The following is a 20,132-nucleotide window of genomic DNA, read 5'->3' as shown; positions in this document are numbered from 1 at the left end:
TAACATCTGCACTATTTTATGTTTTTATGTCTTTGGCGTTTCCCGAGCCATCGTCTGTTGTCTCGTTTGAATCACAGTTCAGTTGATACTTTATGTTTGTTTTCTATTTACTCTGGGTCACTCTGCACAAATGACAGCGGACAAATAAAACATTCTGAGGGCCGTGTAGGAAGGAGCAGAAGTCCTTCTTATTCGTCCCAAATCTGGCGTTGGAAAATGTAAACACAGAGAAAAGGAGTTTATCTTTATGACTTCCTTCAGCTTTTTCTGTGTGATCTCGTCATGTTCACCTCCTTCACCTATGTCCGTCTCAACAAAGCCCCTCGCAGGCAGCCCATAATCCTGCGTTTTGCTTTATTTCCTGCAAGTGTGTTGGATTCTGTTGTCAATGCAACTGAAGAGTTGAGGTTCGCTTGGAAACGGAGACCCCCTCTCACAGGACCGCACAGATTACGTAAAGGGCCAGAATGTTTTCATTTCATTATAATAGGGTTATGGTTAAAGATCGAGCTGTTCATTGGCTACACGATAAAAGCGTCACCGGGAGGCTGAGCTGCTGCAGCTCCGTCTGTAAACAGAAGAAGAGGGCTGGCACTTCCTTATCAGGTTGACACTGATTGGCTTTGATGGCTTTAGGAATCGAATGGAAGCTCTGATTGGCTCAGATCAAGTGTCAATCAAACGCCTAATGCCCGCTCTCCACGCGCCCAGTAGCTGTTGGGCGGCACATGCAGAGGACTAACATTTCCTCCGTGTGAACGAGGGTCAGAAAAAGGTTTAGGAGCGTGTGCTCACTTGTAAATAATATTTAATTAATTATTATTAAGTATAATATAATAATACACAATTAAAAGCCTGTATTGTATTAATTTATGGAGAAGTGCAAGTCACTGCATTTTCCACAAAACTGTACTTGAAATATTTCAGAATAAAAGCCTTTAAATAAATGAAGTGATTCAGTCCACAGAAACACATTAACATAGAGACATAGAAACTGTAGTGATGTTGCTTGTGTCATGTCCACATACGGTCAAAAAATCATTTTCATTTTCTATTTTTGCTGTGAACACGCAGCAGATTGTCATTTGTACTTTTTGTTTTATAAATGTTCTGGTAGCGTTGCTCAACTGTTCATTTTTCTGCAAATGACAAAAAAAAATTCCATATAGTTTTTGCAGAATGATTTAAGGGTCAGCAGTGTGTGTGTGTGTGTGTGGGTGTGTGTGTGTGTGTGTGTGTGTGTGTGTGTGTGTGTGTGTGTGTGTGTCCTACCTGGGGGAGATGTCGCAGCCCTGCTGCATGAACGCCCCGAGAGAGAACCAGAGAGAGTTAAAGATCCCAAAGTCGTTGGTGTATTCTGGAGTCTCTTTCTCTTTCTGCTGGTTCTGGACTGGAGCCTGGCAGAACCCTGAGCAACAGAAATGCATTTTATTGGTGAAGAATCAGGATGAACACAGAAAACTAACCAGTAAACAAGAGTAGAGGGAAGTTTCAAGCCGTGATGATGAAGAGGAGGATGAAGATACCTGGAGAGTGAGCGAGCTCAGAGGAGGTCGGCAGAGCTCGTCGGAAGGAAGAGGAGGGCAGAGTTTCATCTTCATCATCAGAGTCCTCGCCCTGCCACTCATACGGGCTGAAACGACTCACCTGAGGCACAGAGGTAGTATCAGCTTCATGCAGTAAAAGTACACAAGTAGTATCAGCTTCATGCAGTAAAAGTACACAAGTAGTATCAGCTTCATGCAGTAAAAGTACACAAGTAGTATCAGCTTCATGCAGTAAAAGTACACAAGTAGTATCAGCTTCATGCAGTAAAAGTACACAAGTAGTATCAGCTTCATGCAGTATTCTCACCAGGAAGAGCACCACGCTGACTCCGATGTAGGCGAAGACGATGCACATCCAGATCTCGTAGGCGAGCGGGTCGAGGAAGGAGAACACGCCGGGCTTGGACTTGGTGGGCTTCTTGATCATGATGGAGATCCCCAGAGACATGAAGGGTTTAGTGAAGTCGATCACCTGCTCCCTCACCAGAGTGATGGTGAGCGGGGCCACCGCCACGTCAGCCTTCTGCAGAGAGACAGAGACACAGAGAGAGAGACAGACAGACAGACAGACAGACAGACAGACAGACAGACAGACAGAGAGAGAGAGAGAGAGACAGAGAGAGAGAGAGAGACAGAGAGAGAGAGAGAGAGAGAGAGAGAGACAGAGAGAGAGAGAGAGAGAGAGAGAGAGACAGAGAGAGAGAGAGAGAGAGAGAGAGAGAGAGACAGAGAGAGAGAGAGAGAGAGAGAGAGAGAGAGAGACAGAGAGAAGAGAGACAGAGAGAGAGAGACAGAGGGAGAGAGAGAGACAGAGAGAGAGAGGACCAGAGACAGAGAGGAGAGAGACAGAGGAGAGACAGAGAGAGCAGAGAGACAGGACAGATTGAGCGAGACAGAGAGAGACAGAGACAGAGAGAGAGAGACAGAGAGAGACGAGCAGAGAGGAGAGCAGAGAGAGACGAGGACAGGAGAGAGAGACAGAGAGAGAGGAGACAGAGAGAGAGAGGACAGGAGAGAGGACAGACAGAAAGAGAGAGACAGAGACAGAGAGAGAGACAGAGAGAGGACAGAGAGAGAGGAGACAGAGACAGAGAGAAGAGAGCAGAGAAGAGAGACAGGCAGACGAGGAGAGAGAGAGAGAGAGAGAGAGAGAGAGAGACAGAGAGAGAAGACAGAGAGAGAGAGACAGAGACAGAGAGAGAGAGAGACAGAGAGAGATAAACATGTGTTATGTTATAAACATGTGTTAATTTATAATCATGTGTTGTTATAAATGTGTGTTATGTTATAAACATGTGTTATATTATAAACATGTGTTATGTTATAAACATGTGTTATGTTATAAACATGTGTTATGTTATAAACATGTGTTATATTATAAACATGTGTTATGTTATAAACATGTGTTATGTTATAAACATGTGTTATGTTATAAACATGTGTTATATTATAAACATGTGTTATGTTATAAACATGTGTTGTTATAAACATGTGTTATGTTATAAACATGTGTTGTTATAAATGTGTGTTATGTTATAAACATGTGTTAATTTATAAACATGTGTTGTTATAAATGTGTGTTATGTTATAAACATGTGTTATGTTATAAACATGTGTTAATTTATAAACATGTGTTGTTATAAACATGTGTTATGTTATAAACATGTGTTGTTATAAACATGTGTTATATTATAAACATGTGTTATGTTATAAACATGTGTTGTTATAAACATGTGTTATATTATAAACATGTGTTATATTATAAACATGTGTTGTTATAAACATGTGTTATATTATAAACATGTGTTATATTATAAACATGTGTTGTTATAAACATGTGTTGTTATAAACATGTGTTGTTATAAACATGTGTTGTTATAAACATGTGTTATATTATAAACATGTGTTGTTATAAACATGTGTTGTTATAAACATGTGTTATGTTATAAACATGTGTTGTTATAAACATGTGTTGTTATAAACATGTGTTATATTATAAACATGTGTATGTTATAAACATGTGTTGTTATAAACATGTGTTGTTATAAACATGTGTTGTTATAAACATGTGTTATGTTATAAACATGTGTTATGTTATAAACATGTGTTGTTATAAACATGTGTTATATTATAAACATGTGTTGTTATAAACATGTGTTGTTATAAACATGTGTTGTTATAAACATGTGTTATATTATAAACATGTGTTGTTATAAACATGTGTTGTTATAAACATGTGTTATGTTATAAACATGTGTTGTTATAAACATGTGTTGTTATAAACATGTGTTATGTTATAAACATGTGTTGTTATAAACATGTGTTGTTATAAACATGTGTTGTTATAAACATGTGTTATATTATAAACATGTGTTATATTATAAACATGTGTTATATTATAAACATGTGTTGTGTTATAAACATGTGTTATGTTATAAACATGTGTTATAACATAACACGGCGATGGGGAGCGAGAGATATGTAAACATGGTGTGTATCAACAGCTTCTACATTTACAGTCAGGTCGTCCGGTTTCCCTTTTCTAATGGCGGATACAGACGACCGCCGCCTGCGTGCAGTTATTTCCTCTCACGCAGAACGCACGTGCTGATTGGTTTGGTGCCACTCACCCCGTACACCAATTCTCCCACCATGCCGTTCCACATCTTGGTTTCAGCGTCTCTGGCTCCGTACTTGCCGTCGTCCACCAGCTCCAGCCGGTACACGAAGCCCACGTGTTTGGCGATCTCCGCGGCCAGCTCGGCGCAGTATCCTTCGTACCGCTCGTTTCCTTCAAACTGCTCGTGGTTCTTCTTCAGCATCATGTAGGGAGCTTCCTGCACGGAGACGGATGGTTACTTTAAGTTACATGTTTACTGATGATCACACGTCACGTGTTCCCCGTCTTACCAGTATGGTGGTGACCACGTAGGTTCGGTTCTGCAGACCGTGGAACTCCTCCATCACAGGCTTGTAGACGGCCGTGTTCACATAGCCTCTCCGCTCGTTCCAGTAGCCGATCTGGACACACAGCAGCGGCGTTACATACAAGTGTTCACCCTCTGCTCTGTGTCTTTCTGTGCCTCCATCGTTCCTCCTCCGTCAGCGTGTGTTCAGGTTGCCATATTTAAATGTCCCTCAGTAACCCTCAATACTGTCCTGTAGTTTTAGTCATGAGATTAAACTATGAACATTTCAGTGAATCTATCAAACAGCCATCATTTTTTTATTCTAGTCAAATTAATTTCACAATCATTATCTTATAAAAAACACAAGTTTAAAGTTCTGATGAAGCAATGCATTTACTTCTCAGCCTCATTGTAACTCAAATAAGAGCTGTTGTCATCTTGACTTCAGGAAGTGAGTCACGCTGTGGACTCCGATCGGATCCTCAAACATCTCTCAAGAGATTTTACTTTTTAAACTACACTTTCATATTACATACTTTCATATTTAAGATTTTGAATGAAGGAGTTTTACTTGTAAGAGAATATTATTAAATTGTGGTTTTGCTACTTTTTCTCGTAAAACATCTTCATTCCCCTTTATTATTATTAGTATTATTACAAAGCTAACTCCTGCTGTGTGTCTGCTGGAGTTCCACAGAGAGCTGAGAGTCTGCAGGTCTTTAACAGCAAGCAGGCGCTGCAGCAGCTGATTTCACTGATTATCACACCTTTAATCAGAGGAGAGGGAGCTCATTATTGAAATGAGCTGACGTGGTGCAAAGCCTGCAGACTCTCCGCAGTGTGACTCCGCACCAAACTTCTGCTAGAAAACAGCTCATTTAAGAAAAGAAGCTGCAGCACCTTCGTGGACTCTGTGAGGCTGAGCTCCATCACACTCAGGGTGTAGTTGGTTCGATGTCCGCGCTCATCAAACTGCACGCGACCCGTCAGCCCCTCCAGACGCACCTGCACACACACACACACACACACACACACACACACACACACACACACACACCCGTATGTGTGCACATTGCAGATAAAGATTAGACTACACTCATTTTATTCGTATTGTACAATTTAGATCTGCAAGGATCGACAAAATAATCAGAATAAGTAATTTTTCATCCAAAAAAGTCTTGAAGCTGTTTCCAGAGGTTGTTTATATTATTAAGTATTAAAGTGAAAATCTTTGATTTAAAGACTTTGAATCAGAATCAGGTTTATACACATATTGAAAAGAAACTACTATATAACTATATTATATAAACTATTATACAAAAGTTATAAAAAATATAAAATATGTGCAACAAAACAGTAATATACAAAGAAAAGCAATAACAATGTGACAAACGACAGTGAAAGATGAATCTGTGTATCTGTGGACCTGTTGCAGGGCTCTCTGTATGTCGATGCCCTGCCCCCAGGGCGCGGGGGGGTTTGCCAGACACTCCCCAGCGTTCCCCCGGCGAGAGATGTCGATCCGCTGCCGCCGCAGGTTCTGGAACGCCGTGGCCATGACGGTGACGCCATCGTAGGTCAGAGCTCCTGTGTACTGAGGACCGACAGGTGATGATGTCATGATGGGTAAAGAGGAAGATTGAACGTTATGAGAAGTGACAGAGCGCTGACGTGTGACTCATGGAAGACGGTTGTATCTGTAGATGTACATGTTCTTTAATGTTCCCAACCTGGGATGTTATGTGTTACAGCAGCAGCAGGTAAATATATACAACATATAAATAATATATATAAAGGACCAACATCTGAACACACCGAGCTGCTGCATCAGGCGACACTTTACAGAAATGACGAGACTGGAAGCCGCTTCCCTTCGACCGTGTTCACACTGCAGCGGACATGTTGGTACAAGATAACACATATATGAACTATTCACACCTGTTGAGATGTGACATGAACTGACAGGAGATGCAGATGAGGTGAGACAGCTGAGCAGCAACATGCAGAGACGCTTTTCATCCTGGTCGACCAAAAGCTTCCAGAAACTAAAACTAAGAAGAATATAAATCCTGCACAGCTTTGAACTGTTCCCAAGGTCGCCACGGAAACCCCACTAATACTTTTAGTCCCAGAACATGGAGCACGCTGACTTTAAACATTATCCTCGCTGACTCAGACGACGCATCTTTTTAATATTGAGCCTGAAACTGACAGCTGTCAGATACACGTCTGAATCTTTTATGATTCCATCTTCTCCCTCCCTGTGTGTGTGTGAGAGTGTGAGTGTGTGTGTGTGTGAGAGTGTGAGTGTGTGTGTGTGTGTGAGAGTGTGAGTGTGTGTGTGTGTGTGTGTACCCTGAGCCTCCTGCGGGCCAGTTTGAGGTCTTTGCTGTCAAAGTCCAGCCAGTCCTGGTCGATCTTCTCCACAGCCGGATCGGACCGGTTCACCAGCTGGAAGCCCGTCACGTTGGCACCGAGCTTCCGAAAATCTGTCATGTTCAGGTCCATGAAGCCCTGCCGCACACACACACACACACACACACACACATGAAGCTCCACCCTTCCTGCACACACTGTATTCATGCTTCTCCAGTAAGCAGACTCACCAGGTTGGACAGGACGTAGTGGTAGTTCTTCAAGTTTCTCTTCTGAGCAGCAATCTGAGAAGAGTCAGAATAAATGGGACACTAATTACATTCTTCTGATGTTTCTAACGATGATAAAAAGCATCCATTACACATTCATCACACCCATCTGCACGTGTGTGTGTGTGTGTGTGTGTGTGTGTGTGTGTGTGTGTGTGTGTGAGTCAAACAGCTGCTAATTGGACGACTCAAATCTTCTTTGAGGAATTAATTGCCCATCAGAAAGAGTGAGGGTCTCCTCAGATTGATGAAAGGAGGAGAGGAAGGATGAAGCAGAGAAAAGGAGGAGAGAGGTTATAAAGAGGTGAAGAGAGAAACAGCTGTAGAGTGGGGGGGGGGGGGGCAGCTTCCTCCTGGTACTCCTGTTTGTTTCTGCAAGGGAGCCGTTCAGCTCGACTGTCGTTTGGTTCATTTAGTTTAAACACAGACTCTACAGGTGATTACTGTCAAATAAATATTGGGTTTGTTTTTCTTTGATCTGCAGTCAAGTCAGGGTGAAGAGGTTTAAACGATCATTTGTCTTCATAGTCTGTTCAGCTGTTATTCATATATTCTCTAAATATTATAACTTTATGTTGTATAAAGTATTTTCTTTAAATGTTTACTTAACTTTTTTCCCTCAAAATGTTTTTTTATTAAAATGTTCGATGCCGTCTGTCTTGTGAAACTCTTCATGAGTCATTTACCAGGTTGAGGATGGAGTTGAGTCGCTCCAGCTCGCAGTCGATGACGATGTGAAAGTCCTTTTTGAAGTCGATGTCGGCCAACAGCTTGATGAAGGCAGCTTCTGTCAGAGTGTCCAAGTTAACGGAGGTGACCTGCCAAGTTCGCTCCGCCGCCGTGTCCAAGATCCTCTGCAGCACCGACAGACCTGAGAGACAGACAACAGGTGAATCAGTGCAGCGCCTCCCCTCACTCATTCTGCAGCGGTGCACCACACGTTAATATCCTCTGCTCCCTCACGCAGCGGAAGTGACGATCGTGTTGTCGGTACGGTTTACAGACATTATTATTAGTGAACAACAACACGCTGACAGATTCAGGGTTTTGGTTAAAACCATATATAAGAGGTGGATGTAGTCATTGTGGACTACAGTGCTTTATATCTATTTGACTCTAGATGTTTCCATAAGTTACTAAATGAACATCATGTGAAGAAGACTTGAAACTACAGATTGAGACATAAACTCATCAGGAAAATGTTAGTGAGGAATAAATCAAGAGAGAAGAAGAAACATTTTCTCATAGACTTCTATAGAAGCAGAGGAGTCTCCTCCTGCTGGATGTTACAGAGGAGTCTCCTCCTGCTGGATGTTACAGAGGAGTCTCCTCCTGCTGGATGTTACAGAGGAGTCTCCTCCTGCTGGATGTTACAGAGGAGTCTCCTCCTGCTGGATGTTACAGAGGAGTCTCCTGCTGGATGTTACAGAAGAGTCTCCTCCTGCTGGATGTTACAGAGGAGTCTCCTGCTGGATGTTACAGAGGAGTCTCCTCCTGCTGGATGTTACAGAGGAGTCTCCTGCTGGATGTTACAGAGGAGTCTCCTCCTGCTGGATGTTACAGAGGAGTCTCCTCCTGGATGTACAGAGGAGTCTCCTCCTGCTGGATGTTACAGAGGAGTCTCCTCCTGCTGGATGTTACAGAGGAGTCTCCTGCTGGATGTTACAGAGGAGTCTCCTCCTGCTGGATGTTACAGAGGAGTCTCCTGCTGGATGTTACAGAGGAGTCTCCTGCTGGATGTTACAGAGGAGTCTCCTGCTGGATGTTACAGAGGAGTCTCCTCCTGCTGGATGTTACAGAGGAGTCTCCTCCTGTTGGATGTTACAGAGGAGTCTCCTCCTGCTGTATGTTACAGAGGAGTCTCCTGTTGGATGTTACAGAGGAGTCTCCTCCTGCTGGATGTTACAGAGGAGTCTCCTGCTGGATGTTACAGAGGAGTCTCCTCCTGTTGGATGTTACAGAGGAGTCTCCTCCTGCTGTATGTTACAGAGGAGTCTCCTGTTGGATGTTACAGAGGAGTCTCCTCCTGCTGGATGTACAGAGGAGTCTCCTCCTGCTGGATGTTACAGAGGAGTCTCCTGCTGGATGTTACAGAGGAGCCTCCTGCTGGATGTTACAGAGGAGTCTCCTCCTGCTGGATGTTACAGAGGAGTCTCCTGCTGGATGTTACAGAGGAGTCTCCTCCTGTTGGATGTTACAGAGGAGTCTCCTCCTGCTGTATGTTACAGAGGAGTCTCCTGTTGGATGTTACAGAGGAGTCTCCTCCTGCTGGATGTACAGAGGAGTCTCCTCCTGCTGGATGTTACAGAGGAGTCTCCTGCTGGATGTTACAGAGGAGTCTCCTGTTGGATGTTACAGAGGAGTCTCCTCCTGCTGGATGTTACAGAGGAGTCTCCTGCTGGATGTTACAGAGGAGTCTCCTCCTGTTGGATGTTACAGAGGAGTCTCCTCCTGCTGTATGTTACAGAGGAGTCTCCTGTTGGATGTTACAGAGGAGTCTCCTCCTGCTGGATGTACAGAGGAGTCTCCTCCTGCTGGATGTTACAGAGGAGTCTCCTGCTGGATGTTACAGAGGAGCCTCCTGCTGGATGTTACAGAGGAGTCTCCTGTTGGATGTTACAGAGGAGTCTCCTCCTGCTGGATGTACAGAGGAGTCTCCTCCTGCTGGATGTACAGAGGAGTCTCCTCCTGCTGGATGTACAGAGGAGTCTCCTCCTCCTGGATGTACAGAGGAGTCTCCTGTTGGATGTTACAGAGGAGTCTCCTCCTGCTGGATGTTACAGAGGAGTCTCCTCCTGGATGTACAGAGGAGTCTCCTGCTGGATGTTACAGAGGAGTCTCCTCCTGGATGTACAGAGGAGTCTCCTGCTGGATGTTACAGAGGAGTCTCCTGCTGGATGTTACAGAGGAGTCTCCTGCTGGATGTTACAGAGGAGTCTCCTGCTGGATGTTACAGAGGAGTCTCCTCCTGCTGGATGTTACAGAGGAGCCGCCTGCTGGATGTTACAGAGGAGTCTCCTGCTGGATGTTAAAGAGGAGTCTCCTCCTGCTGGATGTTACAGAGGAGTCTCCTCCTGGATGTACAGAGGAGTCTCCTGCTGGATGTTACAGAGGGGTCTCCTCCTGGATGTACAGAGGAGTCTCCTGCTGGATGTTACAGAGGAGTCTCCTCCTGCTGGATGTTACAGAGGAGTCTCCTCCTGGATGTACAGAGGAGTCTCCTGCTGGATGTTACAGAGGAGTCTCCTCCTGCTGGATGTACAGAGGAGTCTCCTGTTGGATGTTACAGAGGAGTCTCCTGTTGGATGTTACAGAGGAGTCTCCTCCTGCTGGATGTTACAGAGGAGCCGCCTGCTGGATGTTACAGAGGAGTCTCCCCCTGCTGGATGTTACAGAGGAGTCTCCTCCTGCTAGATGTTACAGAGGAGTCTCCTCCTGCTGGATGTTACAGAGGAGTCTTCTCCTGCTGGATGTTACAGAGGAGTCTCCTCCTGCTGGATGTTACAGAGGAGTCTCCTCCTGCTGGATGTTACAGAGGAGTCTTCTCCTGCTGGATGTTACAGAGGAGTCTCCTCCTGCTGGATGTTACAGAGGAGTCTCCCCCTGCTGGATGTTACAGAGGAGTCTCCTCCTGCTAGATGTTACAGAGGAGTCTCCTCCTGCTGGATGTTACAGAGGAGTCTCCTCCTGGATGTACAGAGGAGTCTCATGCTGGATGTTACAGAGGAGTCTCCTGCTGGATGTTACAGAGGAGCCGCCTGCTGGATGTTACAGAGGAGTCTCCTCCTGCTGGATGTTACAGAGGAGTCTCCTGCTGCTGGATGTTACAGAGGAGTCTCCTGCTGGATGTTACAGAGGAGTTTCCTCCTGCTGGATGTTACAGAGGAGTCTCCTCCTGCTGGATGTTATAGAGGAGTCTCCTCCTGCTGGATGTTACAGAGGAGTCTCCTCCTGCTGGATGTTATAGAGGAGTCTCCTCCTGCTGGATGTTATAGAGGAGTCTCCTCCTGCTGGATGTTACAGAGGAGTCTCCTCCTGCTGGATGTTACAGAGGAGTCTCCTCCTGCTGGATGTTATAGAGGAGTCTCCTCCTGCTGGATGTTACAGAGGAGTCTCCTCCCGCTGGATGTTACAGAGGAGTCTCCTCCTGCTGGATGTTACAGAGGAGTCTCCTCCTGCTGGATGTTACAGAGGAGTCTCCTCCTGCTGGATGTTACAGAGGAGTCTCCTCCCGCTGGATGTTACAGAGGAGTCTCCTGCTGGATGTTACAGAGGAGTCTCCTCCTGCTGGATGTTATAGAGGAGTCTCCTCCTGCTGGATGTTACAGAGGAGTCTCCTCCCGCTGGATGTTACAGAGGAGTCTCCTGCTGGATGTTACAGAGGTGTCTCCTCCTGCTGGATGTTATAGAGGAGTCTCCTCCTGCTGGATGTTACAGAGGAGTCTCTTCCTGCTGGATGTTACAGAGGAGTCTCCTGCTGGATGTTACAGAGGAGTCTCCTCCCGCTGGATGTTACAGAGGAGTCTCCTCCTGCTGGATGTTACAGAGGAGTCTCCTCCTGCTGGATGTTACAGAGGAGTCTCCTGCTGGATGTTACAGAGGAGTCTCCTGCTGGATGTTACAGAGGAGTCTCCTCCTGCTGGATGTTACAGAGGAGTCTCCTGCTGGATGTTACAGAGGAGTCTCCCGCTGGATGTTACAGAGGAGTCTCCCGCTGGATGTTACAGAGGAGTCTCCTCCTGCTGGATGTTACAGAGGAGTCTCCTGCTGGATGTTACAGAGGAGTCTCCTGCTGGATGTTACAGAGGAGTCTCCTCCTGCTGGATGTTACAGAGGAGTCTCCTCCTGCTGGATGTTACAGAGGAGTCTCCTGCTGGATGTTACAGAGGAGTCTCCTGCTGGATGTTACAGAGGAGTCTCCTGCTGCTGGATGTTACAGAGGAGTCTCCTCCTGCTGGATGTTACAGAGGAGTCTCCTCCTGCTGGATGTTACAGAGGAGTCTCCTGCTGGATGTTACAGAGGAGTCTCCTGCTGGATGTTACAGAGGAGTCTCCTCCTGCTGGATGTTACAGAGGAGTCTCCTCCTGCTGGATGTTACAGAGGAGTCTCCTGCTGCTGGATGTTACAGAGGAGTCTCCTCCTGCTGGATGTTACAGAGGAGTCTCCTCCTGCTGGATGTTACAGAGGAGTCTCCTCCTGCTGGATGTTACAGAGGAGTCTCCTGCTGCTGGATGTTACAGAGGAGTCTCCTCCTGCTGGATGTTACAGAGGAGTCTCCTCCTGCTGGATGTTACAGAGGAGTCTCCTGCTGCTGGATGTTACAGAGGAGTCTCCTGCTGCTGGATGTTACAGAGGAGTCTCCTCCTGCTGGATGTTACAGAGGAGTCTCCTCCTGCTTGATGTTACAGAGGAGTCTCCTGCTGCTGGATGTTACAGAGGAGTCTCCTCCTGCTGGATGTTACAGAGGAGTCTCCTCCTGCTGGATGTTACAGAGGAGTCTCCTCCTGCTGGATGTTACAGAGGAGTCTCCTCCTGCTGGATGTTACAGAGGAGTCTCCTCCTGCTGGATGTTACAGAGGAGTCTCCTCCTGCTGGATGTTACAGAGGAGTCTCCTCCTGCTGGATGTTACAGAGGAGTCTCCTGCTGCTGGATGTTACAGAGGAGTCTCCTCCTGCTGGATGTTACAGAGGAGTCTCCTCCTGCTGGATGTTACAGAGGAGTCTCCTCCTGCTTGATGTTACAGAGGAGTCTCCTCACATCACTTTGCTGGCGGAGATAAGGCAACATTTTATTGTACAATCATTACTTGTACTTGTCGTACTTTAAGGAGGCTACACTAAACCTTTACTTGTAGTTGTATTCGTACTTTCCTGCAGTAGGATCTGAATCTTGCTACAACACTGTAAATTAACTGCAATCAACAAATACATTTTAAACTCATCATTTAAAGCTCCTGAAAGCTTCTGTTCAATGGACAACATGTAAACCAGACATGTTGGAGCTGTTGGGAGATTTATCTTCTATTTTCAAAGCTGTCTGCCTTGTTGCTGAAACACACTGAGAGCTGTGCCTCAGGCTGGACCCGACCCGGGTCACCCTTCAGAGAGAGGCAGTTTGTTTGAGTGGCTCCATTTAACCCGTTTGTACCCGCAACTGAAATTTTGCATCGGCACAAATCTGAAGAAATTTTCCAGATCGAGCGTTTGGTGAGTTTTTCTTGCACTATATTTGTACATTTGTATATTTGAGTACACGGGGCGGCTGTTTGTGTATTTCATTGTGTTTTATGAAACAACAGCCGTCCCGTGTGTCCAAAGACTAAATATAGCACGATAAGAAAATGTCTGTATCAGAAACTATGAACTAAAGCTGCACAGGATTCTCACCACAAGGCGATAAACACGTCAGGAAAGAGATTAATGTAACTGTTGTGTTGTGTTCAACATTAAATGTTTTAAATAAAATCATTTCTTTATATTTAACAAGCAATGTGTTGTATTTTAGAAGGAAACACTGAAAACACTTTAATATGTTGATCACATGTGTTCCTAACATTTTGTATTTGTTATGAGTTCTGCACAATATTAGGAACATATGTGACCAAACTACATCTTGACTTTGACTTTGATTTTATTTCCTTCTGTTAGATATTTACCCAAAGTTTGTCCGTGCCAGATTTGAAGAAACAGAGCGTTCTGAATATAGTCTTAAAGGAGTTAACATTTACAAACTAGATATTAGTGATGAGATGAGATCTATCTGAGCTGTACTCAACAATTCATAAACAAAGCTCAGTTGTTTTATCGTTCACTAACTTAATAAAAGAAAAGAGCTTCATGTACTTCCTCCTCTTTGTGTCTTTCACTCATTAAGTTAAGGTTGAAACAGATGATCACGTCACCGCAGGGCTTCCACACATACAGCCAAACACAGCCCCATGGTTTCCACAACATCACCTCCAGACAACAGACCCTGAAATATGCTCAATGCCAACGTGTTTCAAATTCTACGATGTAACGTTGCATCTATTGTTTTATATCTGTGTTTCAAGTTCTTCTGCCCCCTAGTGGCCAAAATAAATCATCAATTAATGCGTCTGTAAACCTTACAACCCTCTGTGCTTTCACTTCCTGTGAGTCAACATGCAGAGCAATCACATCAGCATTTTACAGTTCTCACACACACACACACACGCACACGCACACGCACACGCACGCACACACACACACACATGCACGCGCACGCACGCACACACACACACACACGCACACACACACACACACGCACACACACCACACACACATGCACGCGCACGCACGCACACACACACACACGCACACACACCACACACACACACGCACACACACACACCGCACACGCACGCACGCACACACACACGCACACACACACGCACACACACACGCACACACACACGCACGCGCACGCACGCACACACACACACACACATGCACGCACACGCACGCACGCACGCACGCACACACGCACGCACACCACACACACACACATACACACACACATACACACACACACACCGTGTTCAAAAGACAAGTCAGCTAAATTCAGATAGACTTCAAAGAGTAGAGAGATGAACTGAGAGGACACAGTGAAACAGGAACTTCAAAGATACTGTCTGACACACACACACGCACACACACACACACGCACACACACGCACACACACACACACACACACGCACACACACACACACACACACACACACACACACACACACACACACACACACCTCTGCAAATGAGTAATTGTGTAAGTTATTTATTTCTTAAGTTTTAATAATGTGCTACTCCAGCTGACTGGAGGGGAAGTGTAGATGTCAGGCTGCAGGAGATCAGCTGAGTCTGCAGCTCCTCTCGGCTTTACGCAGCTTCATAGTGACTTTCTGCTCATTGTTTATCAGTCCCCCCCCCCCCCCTCTACCTGGCAGAGCAGACATAATAAGATGCTGTTTGATCACAAGTTTGTTACGTAAGCGTCGTGTTCGTCGCTCGTTTCTGCTGAAAACAAGTTGACCAAAAAAGTAAACAAGTTATTTCAGGTTTCAATTTTAAATCTGGTTTTCGTCAGTGCTTGAATGTTTTGAACCCTCTGACCCCCGACGACCCAGAGCAGTGTGCCAAAAATTACATCATTTTTTATAACAATATTTTCAAATGTCGAACGGTTCTTGAAAGAATCATGTGTGACCAACACTTTCGTCAGGAAAAGTAACCAAACATTTATATTTCACCAAACATGTTGTCCATGTCTCGCCTGTGAAGAAGCACTCTGAGACACGTCCACATGTGGAGCACACATTAAGTTGTTCAGCTGTGGATGGTGTGAAGAGTAACCACACATCTCTCTGTCATGATACACAAATAGCTTTTATGTTTTTAACACTCATTTATAGAAGTGACAGAAAGTCTCCTGCACAATAAAACATTCTGCAGCCAATCTAAAGATACTAAAACATAAAGAAGCCATCTTTCATAACACCACGTATGTCCACACACTTCCTCTCCGCCTGCTGCGGAGCTGGACGAGTTTCTGCTGATAATTGGAGCTTTGTGACGGAGATGATGTGATGACCTCTGAGAGGTAACTGCTCATTAGCTTCAGCACAGTGACACACTGTGTACACAAGCTGTGAACACACACACACACACACACACACACACACACACACACACACACACACACACACACACACATACTGAGCGAAGCAAGTCAAGTGTGTGTTAATGATAATGTAACTTTAGAGAGAGAGTTTTATAAATATAGACACTATTCTCCGTTCTGCATCTAATTTACATAAACATCCTGTATGCATGTCATTTACTATTAATGCACTGAGAGAGGAAACATGGGAGGAGAGGAGACAAGAGAAAACAGGAGAGAAGAAGAAAGGAAAGAAAGGAGGAGGAAGAGGAGACTCCTCATCAGTGTACTAGTGAGTTGTTTTCCCCAGGAGAGCTCTTACAGAGAGTTACAGCATCAGCCTCCATCTGTCCTCAGACGCTCATTAAAACACAACTCTCTCTGATACGACTCAGGGCCAACACAGGGCCAACACAGGACCAACACGGGGCCAACACAGGGCCAACACAGGACCAACACAGGGCCAACACAGGGCCAACACGGGCCAACACAGGGCCAACACAGGGCCAACACGGGGCCGAATCAGGCCAAACGGGGCCAAAACAGGGCCAACACGGGGCCGAATCAGGTCAAACACAGGGCCAACACGGGGCCAACAAGGGGCCAACACAGGGCCAACACAGGGCCAACACAGGGCCAACACAGGGCCAACACAGGGCCAACACGGGGCCAAATCAGGTCAAGCACAGGGCCAACACGGGGCCGAATCAGGTCAAACACAGGGCCAACACGGGGCCGAATCAGGCCAAACGGGGCCAAAACAGGGCCGAATCAGGTCAAACACGGGGCCGACACAGGGCCGAATCAGGTCAAGCACAGGGCCAACACAGGGCCAACACGGGGCCATTTATGTTGAACTATACTGAGGCAATATTTTTGTAGGAAATCATCAGATGGAAAAAAGCTTCAATTTGATTTAAATGGTTTGTCATGAAATGTTGTACAAATGTTCCCCAGAGGACGAATCCTTCAGATATAAATCAGGGTTGCTAGCGTCACTTTATACTTCTGTTAAACTAATATTGTACTTGCTGGTACTGTACATACATCATTTACTTCACCTGCGTATTACTGTTTACAACAGGTTTTGTTCATATCATCTCAACACATCTCTAAATATATGAAAAACATTGTTTGCATATTATTTACCGAAGTTAACAAGCTGCACTATTTTATGTCTTAATGTCTAAGATTGCATTATAATTATAAGTAAATTATATTTTAAAGTGATGTATTCTTACACATATTGGTATGAGCCTGGCGTTAAACGTGCAGCATGTTAGCATCGCTCCATCACACAGCAACATCACCGTCACGCTGAAGGACATTAATACCTTAAATACCATCGAGGTAGAAACATCAAAACAAAACAGACAAAATGATGATGGAAAGGAGAGTTTAAAACAAAGCGACCACTCTCTTTCAGTTTGCTTTAGAGGAGTAAAAAGGACAATGTCTTCCTGTTAACAGAGCTTGTAATGTGTCTGTTAGCGAGACATCAGACCAGTGATGCGACAGCAATTATGTCAACCACACACTGAAAATCAGTTTCATGTTCAATTACACAACGGTCTCTGTTTCATAGCGCGCTGACGCTTCCCTCTCCAACGTTTACTTCTCTGAGCAGCTGCTGTCGGTCTGTACAATGTTTTTATTTATTTCTTTAATCAATGCAAACGTCCACTCGCTCAAGGGAACCCATGGCAGGAACAGGAAGACAGGAACCAGAGGAAACATGGATAACAGAGGAGAGAGAGGAACATGTAAAAGCTTTCTCAGTCCTCTGGACAGTTAGAGCGGCATGAGGAAGAAGAAGAAGAAGAAGAAGAAGGAGAAGAAGAAGAAGAAGAAGAAGAAGAAGAAGAGAAGAAGAAGAAGGAAGGAGAAGAAGAAGAGAAGGAGAAGGAGAAGGAGAAGAAGAAGGAGAAGAAGAAGAAGAAAGAATTCTTCTCCTCCCCAGACCTAGCCGCTTCGCCCCTCTGCTCCTCCTATCGCCTCCTCCCACTCTCTCCTCCCCCTCCTCCTCCTCCGCCTCCTCCTTCCTCCTCTCTCCGCCTCCTCCTTCTCCTTCTCTCTCCTCCTTCCCTCCTCACTCCTTCTCCTCCTTACTCCTCCTCCTCCTCCTCCTTCTCCTCCTCCTCCTTCTCCTCCTTCTCCTCCTTCTTCTCCTCCTCCCCCTTCTCCTCCTCCTCCTTCTCCTCCTCCTTCTCCTCCTTCTCCTCCTCCTCCTCCTCCTTCTCCTCCTCCTTCTCCTCCTTCTTCTCCTTCTCCTCCTCCTCCTCCTTCTCCTCCTCCTCCTTCTCCTCCTTCTCCTCCTTCTTCTCCTTCTCCTCCTCCTTCTTCTCCTCCTCCCCCTTCTCCTCCTCCTCCTCCTTCTCCTCCTCCTCTCCTCTTCCCTCCTTCTCCTCCTCCTCCTCGCTCCTCCTTTCCTCCTCCTCCTCCTCCTCCTCCTCCTCCTCCGCCTCCGCTCCTCCTCGACTCCTCCTCCTTCCCCTTGTAGTTGAGAAAACATCAGATCCTTCAGAGGAATGAAGGTGACCCAAAAGCATCCCTCACAGGGAGGAGACGAGGTGTTTGATGACGCAGACGAGGAGACATCAGCTTATTAAGACAAACACTGGACCGAGTTGAGCGTAATGAGACTGAGAGCCTCCGTTTATAAATGATCTTAATCACTTTGTCATATTACTGATGCAAGTGTCCACGTTGATGAATGCACACAGGAGGATTCACAGATGTTACATTGAGCCTGTATTGGATATATTAACGCAAACTAACGCCCATCTGACCGCGAGGATTCAGAGCCGGGACGCTGTCGGCACATTTTGCTGATACTACTTTTTGATTTGCCAGAATGTGTCATCGTTCTTAATGCCAGACAACTACGACTCTGGGGACCAAGAACATCTGTACAGGAAGTGGCAACAATCCAACAAGATGTGGAGAAGTTTCACTGTGAAGGAAAAGTAAAGGTGCAGATCAGAGAGGAAGAGGAGAACGGGATGAAGGGCTGGAAACACAACATCAGTCTGCTTCACTGTAACCGCACAGAGAGCAGGCTGCACTGCAAGGCTGTATCCATGGCAACCAGAGAGTCAGGGTGAGAAGCAAAGAAGCATTCATGTAAAAATACTCAAGTACAAGTGCACACGTGTTCACACTCCGTCTGCTGTCAGACAGAAGATCAGAGTTTTTACATTACATAACGCCTCATTTACATATTCAAACATGAACACTTGTAATATAAACAGTAACTGTGTTAATGTGAGTGATGGTATCTGTTACGTACAGACGTTCTGTGAGTTGATGCTCAGACGCAGATCGTGGACATGAAGCAGAGACGTTTGTAACGTCTCCTCTGCAGATGTTGAGGAGCGATAACATTACACACACAGCTACACACTATGATGCTGGAAAGACTTCCACAGATGGAAAAGGCAATTAGATGAGATCTGCCATCAACTGTCTAACGGAGCACCGGCTCAGAGAGGGGGGGGGGCTCTCTTTGTTTCAGGACAGGAGCTGGAGGTGACTCACAGGAAGTTGCACAGGAAACACTTTGTGTCTCTACATGTGAATTATTATTATTTTGGAGGCTGAAGAAGAAGTTTGAGGCTTCCTGTCAAAACACATCAGTATGTTGGCCCACTCGCTGCCTGGATGTGTTCCCTGCTCATGAAGTGTTAATCTACCTGCGTACTGTGTGGTGTACGCTGCGTCCTCACCTGAGTCTGGGCTGTACATGTAGGTGAACCTGGTCCAGCAGAAGTGCTCCAGCAGGGCCATGAGGGGCTCCTGCAGCTGGGGGCCGCAGCTGCAGGACAAACTGGTTGTTGGTCTGGACCGGGAAGGACGGCGTGACGAAGCAGACGTGCAGAGAGCCGCAGAAAGACATCAGCATGTTGACCGTCCGCCGGTCGTACAGACCCATGATGGCGTACACGCCCTTAGAGAACTGGGAGCAGACTGGGAGGCAGATGAAGACGGAAGAAGAAGAAGAAGAAGAGAAAGAAACTTTAGAGAACTAGGAGAAGAAGAAGGAATAAGGAGAAGACCTAAGTCTCAGAAGAGAATTCTAAGAAGCAGAAGAAGAAGAATCTGAAGAAGTAGAAGAAAGAAGAAGGAGAAGCAGAAGAAAAGAAGAAGAAGCAGAACCTCCTCCCTCCTCATCCGCGCTACTCAGGAGAACTAAGAAGCCTCCTCCTCCTCCTCCTTCTCCGTCTCCTCCTGCCCGCCGCCTCCTCCTCCTCCTCCTCCTCCTCTCCTCCTCCTCCTTCCTCTCCTCCTCCTCCTCCTCCCTCCTCTCCTCCTCCTCCTCCTCCTCCTCCTCCTCCTCTCCTCCTCCCTCCTCC

At 45.9% G+C, this 20,132-nt stretch overlaps 1 protein-coding gene across 1 annotated transcript in view; it reads right to left on the bottom strand.

Moving 5' to 3' along the window:
- Window positions 1-20,132, bottom strand: part of LOC115018541 (glutamate receptor 1-like) — a 71,354-nt gene that overhangs the window by 25,426 nt on the left and 25,796 nt on the right. Inside the window, 12 exon segments of the mRNA XM_029447583.1 lie at window positions 1,273-1,408; window positions 1,527-1,647; window positions 1,855-2,070; window positions 4,178-4,384; window positions 4,458-4,568; window positions 5,357-5,461; window positions 5,883-6,050; window positions 6,812-6,970; window positions 7,063-7,116; window positions 7,788-7,972; window positions 19,506-19,587; window positions 19,589-19,746. Coding sequence (XP_029303443.1) covers window positions 1,273-1,408; window positions 1,527-1,647; window positions 1,855-2,070; window positions 4,178-4,384; window positions 4,458-4,568; window positions 5,357-5,461; window positions 5,883-6,050; window positions 6,812-6,970; window positions 7,063-7,116; window positions 7,788-7,972; window positions 19,506-19,587; window positions 19,589-19,746 — 1,702 coding nt within the window.

This window comes from Cottoperca gobio, chromosome 14 (genome assembly GCF_900634415.1).
Source record: "Cottoperca gobio chromosome 14, fCotGob3.1, whole genome shotgun sequence".
Taxonomy (NCBI): Eukaryota; Metazoa; Chordata; class Actinopteri; order Perciformes; family Bovichtidae; genus Cottoperca; species Cottoperca gobio.
Note: the sequence above shows the minus strand (reverse complement) of the source record. Positions and strands in the feature narration are given on the sequence as shown.